At 44.6% G+C, this 13,101-nt stretch overlaps 1 protein-coding gene across 1 annotated transcript in view; it reads left to right on the forward strand.

Annotated features, from left to right (window-relative positions):
* LOC124799005 (adenylate kinase isoenzyme 5) overlaps positions 1-13,101 on the forward strand; it is a 466,936-nt gene that overhangs the window by 380,321 nt on the left and 73,514 nt on the right. The window contains exon 6 of the mRNA XM_047262541.1: positions 13,065-13,101. This exon is cut by the window's right edge and continues 62 nt beyond it. Coding sequence (XP_047118497.1) covers positions 13,065-13,101 — 37 coding nt within the window. The remainder of the gene's footprint in view (positions 1-13,064) is intronic.

Genomic DNA, 13,101 nt, shown 5'->3' on the forward strand with positions numbered 1-13,101 from the left:
GTATTCAAACATTATGAATCACCTCGAAGGGAACGATCTATTGATACGTAATCAGCATGGTTTCAGAAAACATCGTTCTTGTGCAACGCAGCTAGCTCTTTATTCGCACGAAGTAATGGCCGCTAACGACAGGGGATCTCAAGTTGATTCCGTATTTCTGGATTCCCGGAAAGCTTTTGACACCGTTCCTCACAAGCGACTTCTAATCAAGCTGCGGGCCTATGGAGTATCGTCTCAGTTGTCCGACTGGATTCGTGATTTCCTGTCAGGAAGGTCGCAGTTCGTAGTAATAGACGGCAAATCATCGAGTAAAATTGAAATGATGTCAGGTGTTCCCCAGGGAAGCGTCCTGGGACCTCAGCTGTTCCTGATCTACATAAATGACTTGTGTGACAATATGAGCAGTTCTCTTAGGTTGTTCGCAGATGATGCTGTAATTTACCGTCTAGTAAGGTCATCCGAAGACCAGTATCAGTTGCAAAACGATTTAGAAAAGATTGCTGTATAGTGTGGTAGGTGGCAGTTGATGCTAAATAACGAAAAGTGTGAGGTGATCCACATGAGTTCCAAAAGAAATCCGTTGGAATTCGATTACTCGATAAATAGTACAATTCTCAAGGCTGTCAATTCAAATAAGTACCTGGGTGTTAAAATTACGAACGACTTCAGTTGGAAAGACCACATAGATAATATTGTGGGGAAGGCGAGCCAAAGGTTGCGTTTCATTGGCAGGACACTTAGAAGATGCAACAAGTCCACTAAAGAGACAGCTTACACTACACTCGTTCGTCCTCTGTTAGAATATTGCTGCGCGGTGTGGGATCCTTACCAGGTGGGATTGACGGAGGACATCGAAAGGGTGCAAAAAAGGGCAGCTCGTTTTGTATTATCACGTAATAGGGGAGAGAGTGTGGCAGATATGATACGCGAGTTGGGATGGAAGTCATTAAAGCAAAGACGTTTTTCGTCGCGGCGAGATCTATTTACGAAATTTCAGTCACCAACTTTCTCTTCCGAATGTGAAAATATTTTGTTGAGCCCAACCTACATAGGCAGGAATGATCATCAAAATAAAATAAGAGAAATCAGAGCTCGAACAGAAAGGTTTAGGTGTTCGTTTTTCCCGCGCGCTGTTCGGGAGTGGAATGGTAGATAAATAGTATGATTGTGGTTCGATGAAACCTCTGCCAAGCACTTAAATGTGAATTGCAGAGTAATCATGTAGATGTAGATGTAACCCCAAAGCCAATAATCGCACGGAATGAGGTCTAGGGACCTGGGAGGCCAAGCATGACGGAAGTGGCGGCTGAGCACACGATCATCACCAAACGACGCACGCAAGAGATCTTTCACGCGTCTCGCAATATGGGGTGGAGCGCCATCCTGCATAAACATCGTACGTTCCAGCAGGCGCTTATCAGCCAGGCTGGGGATGATGCGATTATGTAAGATATCGGCGTACCTCTCACCCGTCACGGTAGCAGTTACAAAACCAGAATCACGCATTTCCTCGAAGAAAAAAGGCCCGATAAGGGTAGATGTGGTAAATCCAACCCATAACGTGACTTTCCCGTCGTGCAATGGAGCTTGCACGACAGTTTTAGGATTTTCGGTAGCCCAAATTCTGCAGTTGTGGGCGTTGACAGACCCTCGGAGCGTGAAATGAGCTTCGTCGGTCCACAGCACGTTACTCAACCAATCGTCATCTTCCGCCATCTTTTGAAACGCCCTCACCGCAAATGCTCTCCGCTTCACAAAATCGCCAAGTAACAGTTCATGATGCCGATGGATTTTGTACGGATAGCATCGGAGGGTACCCCTCAGTGCCAACCAAACAGTAGTGTATGGAATACCGGTGCGACGTGCGACGGCACGAGCGCTGACTTCCCCGTGCATAGACGAACCCGCTACAGTCACCATTTCTTTCTGAACCGTCTCAGCAGCATTGCGCCTTGTGCTCGGTAGGCCACTACGGGGTCTATCGTCTAAACAACCCGTGGCTTCGAACTTCGAAATGATTCTCGCCACAGCTGCATTTGCCACAGCTGCATTTGCCACAGGTCCATTTGTCAACGGACCTTTACCCGTTCGAATCCACTTCCTATGGCGATAGGATTCTAACGCTGAACTAGCACACTCCCCATTCTGATAATACAGCTTCACTAAAGGCGCCTTTTCAGATAACGTCAACATGCTGCGACTGCTGGCGCATCTGATTCTCTCTCTCATTACAGCTCGTTTTATACACGATTGTCATACGCAGTCACTGACGTTTTGCTGTCCAGCGCCATCTGTCGTACATTTTGTGAACTTTTTTTGTTCTAATGAAACCCCATGTCATTCCAAGCATGTGTGTCAATTTTTACCTCTCTATCTACATTATTCCGCGGTTTATTAAGTTTTCAAATTTATACTGACTTTTTGATCACCCAGTACATGTTGCAGTTGTTTACGTTCTGTGTTGTTTACATTGTTTTTACTTTACTGTCAACTGTTTGTGCTGTTTTGTGGCAAAATAATCGCAACTTCGCAAAATTTACCTTTGTTGCTTTAATTTTGGACACCAGTATAGCTAGATCGCTTTATCATTCATTTTCTAAACGAAGGGGAATTTTTCAGGATATAAACAGTGTGGTCATGCCACTTATGTACCCATATTAAGTTTAAAAATGGGCAGGAGACTTTCAAAGAGTTGAAGAAAACATAGTCTTATGAGATCAGGTGAATCTCAAACAGTCCTTACTTCAGTAGAAGAGACCTGTAGGAAGATGGTGGAAAGAGTGATTCGATACCTGACCAGGTGTCTTTTGTTCATTTGTGTCAACGGTGTAGTCGTTACAGATGGAAATAGGTTACATGTAGAGTGTTACAAAAAGGTACGGCCAAACTTTCAGGAAACATTCCTCACACACAAATAAAGAAAAGATGTTATGTGGACATGTGTCCGGAAACGCTTAATTTCCATGTACTGTACTTCCTCGATTCACCGCCAGTTGGCCCAATTGAAGGAAGGTAATGTTGACTTCGAGTGCAGTGTTTACAAATGCGTAGTTGGCAGATGCCCGTTTGATGTATGGATTAGCACGGGGCAATAGCCGTGGCGCGGTACGTTTGTATCGAGACAGATTTCCAGAACGAAGGTGTCCCGACAGGAAGACGTTCGAAGCAATTGATCGGCGTCTTAGGGAGCACGGAACATTCCAGCCTATGACTCGCGAATGGGGAAGACCTAGAACTAAGAGGCAATTCTTCGTGCAGTTGACGATAACCCTAATGTCAGCGTCAGAGAAGATGCTGCTGTACAAGGTAACGTTGACCACGTCACTGTATGGAGAGTGCTACGGGAAAACCAGTTGTTTCCGTACCATGTACAGCGTGTGCAGGCACTATCAGCAGCTGATTGGCCTCCACGGGTACACTTCTGCGAATGGTTCATCCAACAATGTTCCAATCCTCATTTCAGTGCAAATGTTCTCTTTACGGATGAGGCTTCATTCCAACGTGATCAAATTGTAAATTTTCACAATCAATATGTGTGGGCTGACGAGAATCCGCACGCAATTGTGCAATCACGTCATCAACACAGATTTTTTGTAACATCCTGTATGTGAAGTACATGGTCCTTAGGTTTGATGCATTTAAGAGTGAGAGAGAGAGAGGCTGCGTGCCGCCCCACAGGTATGCTGGGACCGTTATTGGCAGCTGCGAGGGGCGACTGCACAGTGGGCGACGGCATGCGGCAGACCACGAGTTGCGAGCCACGCCACGCCATGCTAGTACCGGCAGCACGCGAACACAGCGCCGGCGGTGGCTGCGCGTGGCTTCACGTCGCGTCGCGTGACGCCGCCCCCGTGATAACGTCGCCACTCACACAGCGTCCGCAGACACCCCCCCCCCCCTCCCCTCGAACACAGCCGACCAGCTATCGCATGCGACGGCTCTCGATCTACCTGCTTCGCGAAACAGGGATCCTTAAATAGAAGCGTATTACCAAAAGATGACACAATTTTCTCCACGTGCCCGACAATCTGTTATTTGAACGACGTCAGTGAATCCCCGAAACCAGCTCGTCATACTTCGCCACTGCTGTTTACTGTTGGCTCTGCAAAGGATAAAGAGGATGTACGACAGTAAACATCTCTGTAGAGTCACTTCATAAGACTGCTGTCACATTTGTTTTTTACCTTGTGTGTGCTAGAATGTGAGTGACTGGGTGTTTTCCTGTATAATTTCGGGTATGTTTTGTGTTTATATATATTTTTAAGGAAAATTCTTTATTGCGAATTTATAATAATTATACAATCTTAACCCACTTCCTTAAATGGTTAGTGGGTCCTAATTTTATCCAACATTAATTGCAGCTAGATACAAATTTAATTAATTAGTGAGCTACAGCTATAACTAGATAACAATGGGCAACTAATTTATTTATTATTATTAATTTTAACTTTATATGACCTACGCTTAACTAAACTCTACTGCCTGCAGCGTCACAGTTGTGTCACTAGCTTATAAACTTATTTTTTTTAACCTTGCTAATCGAGATAATCCCGATGAGCGTACCCCTGACACTGGGCAGGCCAAGGATGTTATTCGCTGCAGGTTCCTAAATAACTAATTTCCTAAACTAAGTCCTACTAACTAGTTCTAATCCAAGTCAAGTCCGGTGCTTTGTCCTGTATCGGTGGCGTCGTACCCCACTCCCCCTAGTCCTGAACGCGGCGGATTCCAGACTATGAGGAAAGTCGGCCTGTCCATGCGCAGGCCGTATGGGAATAGGGCGCTAGATTCAGCTAGTGTTTGGTGTGTCTCAAATTGTTAATTTATGTCCCTTAGGTATTCTTTTAACACTTTTCGTGATACCTCATCCGCCATTTGGTTAAGAGTCTGAAAAGTGTCTTCTTGTCTAAGTTAGTAGGATGTGTCATGGCCAGGTAACTGGTCACGTAACGTTGATGCCACATCATTGAAAAGGGGGCACTCGTATACCACATGATCGGGAGTACCCTCTGATGCACCACATTCACACGCGGGTGTGGCCCTTTTCCCGAACCGACATAAATATGTCGGGGATGGCCCGTGACCAGTAAGAAAATGGATCAGTCCTCTGGCAGGTTAAAAGTATTTCATGCCCAGTCGTTCCCTGACGTTAGAAAGAAGTTCAAATGTTCTGCGACCTGTTTCTTCTGCTTCCCATAATTATTGCCACAATTGCTCGCTTCTTTGCCTTATCTCACCCTTATCCTCAACCCTAATGCCTAATATCTCTTCTATCTTCGCGGTATTCCCCTTTTTTGCCCAAAAGCATGCAGCCTGTTTCAGAATTTTGATGTCCAGGGGGCAGAGCCCCATTGTGATTAATAGAGCTCCCCCCGGGGATGTTCTGTAGACCCTCACAGATCTCATTATCATGTTTCTCTGAACCCTTCTCACTGTCATGGCGGGCATGCGCGAGGCGTAACCCACTATTGGTGTTAGGATACTCTTGTGATATAGCTTTATGAGGTTGGGGGAGGAAGAAAATTCTTTCATGTTTTGTGTTTAGTAGTTGAGTTGCTATTCTTCTGGGAGCACCGGTTAAACAACCTCGTATCTCTTACCTGAGCAAAGAGGTCTATCCATTTGTTCGCGAGTTGTCTGTCTGTCAGAATGGTGGCGGAAACGAACCCTCTGGTCGCTTCCGTTTCATGCGTGGGTTTTATGAGTTGTCTGAGTGAAGCCCCCCTCTGCTGCTAGTTAGTGGTGAGTGTGGTCATAGCTTTTAAGTAAGCCTAATGCTACCAGTTATGAGACAGGTCGTAACTTTAACAACAGACTTCATACATGAATCACTGAGAAAACTATGAAATGTCCCCTTACTTAGAAAAATTATACAGGACTGTGCTTAAACTGACACACAATATTTTTAGCGCAACGCAATCTGACTTTCAAAAATCCCTACAAAAGAATGGCCCTGACTAACATTAACCTATACCTTTCACAAATCACTTACCTCACCAAAAATCTTCGTTATTCGAACTACTGCAATACAGCGAGCGCCACTACTGCCAGCTAAATAAAAGATTCAAACTACTGAAGGCACTAACTACTATAGGCATAGTTAGCAAATGAAAGATTTTGATAGAGAACAAACAATGTATTTACCTCAATAGTGTTCAAAAGTCATAATGTATATGGCAGTTCATGACATCCAGTCTTACAAATTTCAAAACTCCGCCATCTCTCTTCCCACATCCACCACTGCTCGCGGCTCACCTCCAACTGCGCAACGCTACGCGCTGTTCACATCCAGCTGCCCAACACTACAATGGCACACAACAATGCAAACTAGACACAGACTGCACACAGCACAGCCAGTGATTTTCATACAGAGCGCTACGTAACGTTGCCAATAAGAAAACATAAACAGCCCACTTACAAAACTTAAGTTTTTCAGCCTAACTGAAGTGTTCCAGTTAATTCCGCGGGATGTGGTAGGTGTTGTTTATCATAGAGAATGCCTGAGTTAATGATTGTACCCGGTGGTAGAAGTGTGCTGTGTTCACCTGGAACATTCCGATGTGGAGTGCGCTCCACGGAATATGGTTAAGCTGAGCAAGGGTGTTTTTAATCTTGGGTGAATGTGAGAGTAACTGTGACTTCGTGTGTGTGCGACATATTTTTTTTATTTATTGTACCTTTATTTCCCTTTATACAGGGTCGACCTTGTTCTGGTGTTGTACCACGAGTTCTTTATTCTGTGACCATCTACCTCCGTTACTCCTCTCTATGCGTTATCCGGTCTGTTGTAATTGATCACTGCCGGTTGACTTAATTGACCTACAGCATTTTCGTGTTTTCACGAACTTCTGGTACTGCCTCTGTTTAGTGGTGACCACGTGTTCTTTGAACCGTTGGAGATCTTCCACCTTGCTGGTTTGATGTCAGTACACTGTGATTCATGTTCTATTCGCTCCTTTTGTCGTGTTGCCTCATTGATTCCACACATTTCGTGATTTTCTTTTATTTCTGTTTGGACGGTTACGTGAGTGAATCAATCCACCATGTGGTCAATTCAGTTCATTATGTGTTGTCTGCGTGAAATACCGCGTCGTGTATTGATGGTATCACGATGTTCTAGTCGGTGTAAACCTTTTTGCGGTTAGTGCATTCACGAACTGATGGTGGTTCCATCCTATGAGCTTCGTCTTTTTTCGTGAGAATCTAAACTGCATGAAGGAAGTCGTGTGTTTCCTGTTTCTTTTCCTCTCTTTTCCCTCATATACGCCTAGTTAAGCCGGACGTTGTGACCGAGCGGTTCTAGGCGCTTCAGTCCGGAACCGCGCGACCGCTACGGTCGCAGGTTCGAATCCTGCCTTGGGCATGGATGTGTGTGATGTCCTTAGGTTAGTTAGGTTTAATTAGTTCCAAGTTATAAGGGACTGATGACCTCAGATATTAAGTCCCATAGTGCTCAGAGCCACTTGAACCATTTGAACGCCTAGTTAAATTATGCGACGTAATTGCGTTTTATCAAAGCAGGGTAATTTGTTCCATGTTCAGGCGCCGGTTAAGAATATTGATAGGATGTCCACCGACTATTCTTAGTGGTTACCTTAGAATAATGCCTTGTTACCTTCTTTATAGCTCACCAAATGACTATCTGATTTGCAGGTTAATCCTTTTAGAGCCCTTTGTTCTTTAAAATACTCGCGTGGTTTTACATGCTGCACAACGACAAGTTGCAGATTAAATTCTGAGTTTATTTAACGATATTACGTGTTCTGGTCTTTCACCTAGTTGATTACAGTTGAAATTTTATTACAGTACCTTTTCTTTTGAACAAATAGTCTAATAATTTCCATTCAGTCTCTTCTCGTAAATTACGAAGGGCTTGAGCTGGAGGTGACCCAGTGATTTAATTGAGCATTTATCCCTTGCAGGCGGCTTGACCACTGATTGCGCACAAATATTATTGCACATTCCTGGCAGATAAAACTGTGTGCCGGACCGAGACTCGAACTCGGGACCTTTGCCGAGTTCGAGTCTTGGTGCAGTAATCCGAGTCCACGGTGCAGCATGAAAACTACAAAACTGTACAAAAGTTAATCACAATCACGAAAACACGAAAATAAAAGAGAAAAATTTTTCGTGAACTGGCATGCCACAGATTTTGATATGTGTGTGTGTGTGTGTGTGTGTGTGTGTGTGTGTGTGTGTGTGTGTGCGTGCGTATAAGAAATTTCAGTAAAATTCTAGTATAGGTACTGGAACCTTCAACCATTTCAACCACACTAATCTCACGACTCGCCTAAGTAATCCAGTCATCATCATAATGATAAACAAATAGTTCGTTGACAACTTTTGATAACTATGTCCTTATTTATGGTAACTCTCCGACAGAGATCTGGTAATTTGTTAGAGATCCGCAGATGGTCATGTACATCTTATAACTGTCATGCGTCACCCGTGCCAGCAAATAAAGTGCATTATTTTCTTTTTTACCTAAGAGCACATAATAAAATGCGACTCGTGTTACAGGCCCTCAGATATTAACATGCGTACACTGCACTCTGGCTGCAGCCCTCAGTGCCTGCTACTGCATGGTTCCACATTTATTTTTGTACTAGTTGACAAATCAAGCATTTCCCGGGTATTAATTTCACCAATTTTCTTCTAGAAACGAAACCGAAAAGTGAACTGTGTTTGTTGTCTGATGTACCGGACAGTTTCTGTACATTGGATGCAGCTGCTTCGCTTGTGTACAGCCCGTTTTTGTAAACGTCTCTATGGCAATGCCTCTTCATGGCGCCTGTTTTCGCTTACAGCCGTCTGCGTTTCACAATTGAAAGCTATCAGAAGCACTCCCAGGCGTCAGGGATTACATGAAGTTGACTCGACAGTAGAAGTACCTTAGTAGCAAAGAGTAAATTATTAAAACTTTGCATGACGCATCATTTTCCCACGCATTTCAGTGTCTATTAAGGCACATCTCTTGAGCTATGTGCTGTACGACAATATATTTGTGTGGGAACATAAAGCGGCATATGTGGACAGTATCTTCTCAGTGTTTATGACGTTCTATCTCACAAACTGTGTGTGGTTACAGATATTATTTTGTAGGTGCATATAGCGGCTGTGATATTTATTGCGAATAGAGTTAGTAGCATAGAAATCTATGATAGATAGATGGCTCTGACCCCCACAGTCATTGTTTCCTGACAGGAAGGGATTTGTGTGCCAAATTTGGTTGAAACCGGTCTAGTGGTTTAGGAGATTATGTGAGTCACACACACACACACACAACAGTCCCTCCCTTTTCACCAACATAATAGAGCATGAAAATGTAAAGCATCCTTGAGACTAAGCTGTGCGTGTATATTAATTTAGTATTGAACTTCACGCAAGTACACTACAGTCGAAGAACAATCATAAACAAAAGAAAAAGACAAAAATATGTTCTAAGTTGGGAGTGATAGGAACATAGCCCAGACGCAACAAAACTTTAAATTGACAACACTTTATTACAGTATTTTACAATAGTTAAAAAGGCTGCAACCAAAAACGTTATTAATTACAAAGCTGTTACAAAACGGGCACCACACGTCCCAGGTTCCATATTACGCCAACAGTGACCGTCTGCAGTATTTTGAAGAGTCTGATTACAATTGGTATAGGTAACTTCTAAAAGAAGAAACGAGTTTACATATCCGAACAAATACCATTGTTTTAAGAGCATACAATCCACCCCGAGCTTGGGAGTTCTAATACATTATTATAGCAATTATTATTATTAAAGAATATTTTCACAGACAAGAAAAACTTTTAAAAACCGAATTTTAAATAAAAGATGCACGGCGTCAGTAAAAGGCGCCGCTAAGGTTACTCTGCATTTAATTTACTTGTAAGAAATGAAACTTTAGTAGTAGCCGTCCAATAGCAAAATAATATGCGGATGGTTACTGCGATAAACTATTAGGCCAATGATGGCAATTTCGAGTGATTAAGTAAGAATATGTTTCAATGAGCTCAGAAGCGCTAAGATAACTCAATAATATTTAAACGACACAACAACTTTATGACAACATATAGTAATAAAACCCCTGTCTTTCGAAGGCAGGCAACACATCGGCTGATAAAGATAACATGCTATATTCACATAAAACTAATAAAAGTCAGTGCTGTTAGGAACAGTGCGAAACCCGCTGAGACAGTTAAGGCACGAGCAATGAACAAAGTTTTACAGACTTGAAAAAGCTCACCAATATCATGCCGACGTGCAGTTCACCTTGTTCAATCACGTGGAGTAACTTTCCATCAGCCACAGCACCTTTCAAATGTGGCACCAATAAAGGCGATTAGCATCCATCGCATTCCACATTCGCGAGCCACACAATGCCGCTGCTCGGTGCTATTACCATAGCCGACTCAACCCGGTGCATCGTGGAGCTTCCTTCATGTCGAGCGCCGTATCTCCATGCAAGCCCGTGCGCGACAGGTTAGTAACACTTCACGCCACTGCTCGATCTCCATTGCTGTCTACTACAACTATTAGAGTACACTTCGGCACCACACCACCTAGTGCCTGCCGTAAACTCACAGCACAGTAAGTCGCTCGGTGTGTAAAAAGGCACTTCCCGTGACATAGCTGTCCCTCTACGGTCTGTCTTTACCTGCTGGGCGCTCCACGCCCGCCACCTTGCGGAGAGTGACACATCGCAGACGGAGAACGATACTCTCTGATGTCGGCTACGGACTGTCTCACTGTACACTGTATTGGGATTGCTGGTTCCTCTGTACGTCCTGCACCAGGTCGAACATAATGTCAGGTTCAGCAATATCTCGTTGTCTCCATGCCGCTCAGTGATTTATCAGAATGCATGTTCTACTGAGAACCACTGATAGTTCTCGTTCTTAGACACACTTGAGCCAACATCCCTTCGTTGTTTCATTCAGGACCACATTATTGTGGAGTTAAAGGGCACTGTGGTGTCACCGCCAGACACCACACTTGCTAGGTGGTAGCCTTTATATCGGCCGCGGTCCATTAGTATACGTCGGACCCGCGTGTCGCCACTGTCAGTGATAGCAGACCGAGCGCCACCACACGGCAGGTCTAGAGAGACGTACTGGCACTCGCCCCAGTTGTACAGCCGACTTCGCAAGGAAAGGTTCACTGACAAATACGCTCTCATTTGCCGAGACGATAGTTATCATAGCCTTCAGCTAAGTCATTGGCTACGACCTAGCAAGGCGCCATAGCTTTGATAATTAATATTGTGAAGCATGTATCATCAAGAGCGATGTTCTACAAATGTGGATTAAAGTTAAGTATTACAGGAACTGCGTCCATTTTCTAAGTTCTCATTTCCTTTTTAACTGTTCCAGACCTCACGCAAGTCAGCGTGTAATTAAACGCGTGCATTTCGGCCTCCTCAAGAAAAACAGTGTTGGCTCTTCTGCCAACACTACAGGCACCCTTCTCGTTCCCTCGGAATGTCTAATCGTCTTTCTTGTCTTTAGTGTGCTGTCTGTAAACTACAGTTACGCCATGTTTATGTGAGACAGCATCGGTTACTGTGCGGCTGGTCCCGGCGGAGGTTCGAGTCCTCCCTCGGGCATGGGTGTGTGTGTTTGTCCTTAGTGGTCCGAGAACGGGGCTCACAACCCGAACCACACGCCACTGATAAGCGCTAATGAAGGACTGGGTCCCTTACTTCGATTGCACATAATTCATTAAGGTCAATCCAACGCATTTATTTCAAATAACATAAATGAAGTTACATTTGAATCTGTCTGACATTAAACAGGAATAAAAAAACTATTTCAATCAGCTGATTTAGCGCATGAAGCGCGAATTAAGCCAAAAACTACATAAACTAAACAATTCTCCGTAGTTCAAAGAAAGAGAAAAACAAAATTGAATCAATACACCCCCACTGACAAATATCCAAAAAACCTTACAATACTGCTCAAAAGAATACACTGAAATGGGGAGCAGTCATTCACCCGACAGAACACTTCAAAATGAGTTCAATAACACAGCTGCGTGCCCCAGAAAACTGCAAGACATTAAATACACTTTACATACATTTAACATTACGCCACTTCTGTTTGAACTGCAGTGTCCCAAAGAAACAGGCGCTTATTCTTTCCCCTTTCTATGCGGAGGCTGAGCCAGAAACACAGGTTGCCACAAAACACAGTTTTGCTGTGAAATCTTACAGGACACCCGGAAGCAGTTACAGACAAGGGGTCGGCACCCACCAATAACGCAGGGTAAGAGTCAGGCTGGGAGCACATCCTACGAGAACTTGTTCACACTATGCTCACCACAATCTGTAGACATTCCGGCCGAACATCCGCTTGCGGTGGCTGCCAGAAGGACGAAGCAAGCAACAGGCCCACGCCGTGCTTCTCACACAGGCACCTCAATTTGTACAAACATCTAGGCCAACACCAACTCTTGACTCCCCTATCACTGCGAGGCTTGGCACAGTTTATATTGAATGCCTACCAGCCAACCAGTAACCGCCGCAGGAGTTTCACGATTTGCAAACAGCCCCAGCGTAACAGGCATCACACATGTGCTTACGCCCAAGCCACCACTCCGCCAGTCTCACCGGCCGCCCCAAACCGACTGCCTCTCGCCATCCCGCGCGCCCCAGCCGAAAACGCAAAGATGCTCATGCCCGGGGACGCGCCAAAGATAACAAGTCGGTCGCTGATGATCGACCAGCGATCTGGTTCAAATGGCTCTGAGCACTATGGGACTCAACATCTGTGGTCATCAGTCCCCTAGAACTTAGAACTACTTAAACCTAACTAACCTAAGGACATCACACACATCCATGCCCGAGGCAGGATTCGAACCTGCGACCGTAGCAGTCGCGCAGTTCCGGACTGCGCGCCTAGAACCGCTAGACCACCGCGGCCGGCCCAGCGATCTGGCTCACTTAGGATAATTTAGGTTACTTAGTGTGTAAGCTTAGGGACTGATGACCTTAGCAGTTAAGTCCCATAAGATTTCACACACATTTCAACATTTGAACAGCATCGGTTATAAGATCTCTTTCACTCCACAGGTGAACGGGGAACGGGAGCCGGCGCTGGTGTACCGCG

The sequence above is a fragment of the Schistocerca piceifrons genome, chromosome 5 (assembly GCF_021461385.2).
Source record: "Schistocerca piceifrons isolate TAMUIC-IGC-003096 chromosome 5, iqSchPice1.1, whole genome shotgun sequence".
Lineage (NCBI taxonomy): Eukaryota > Metazoa > Arthropoda > Insecta > Orthoptera > Acrididae > Schistocerca > Schistocerca piceifrons.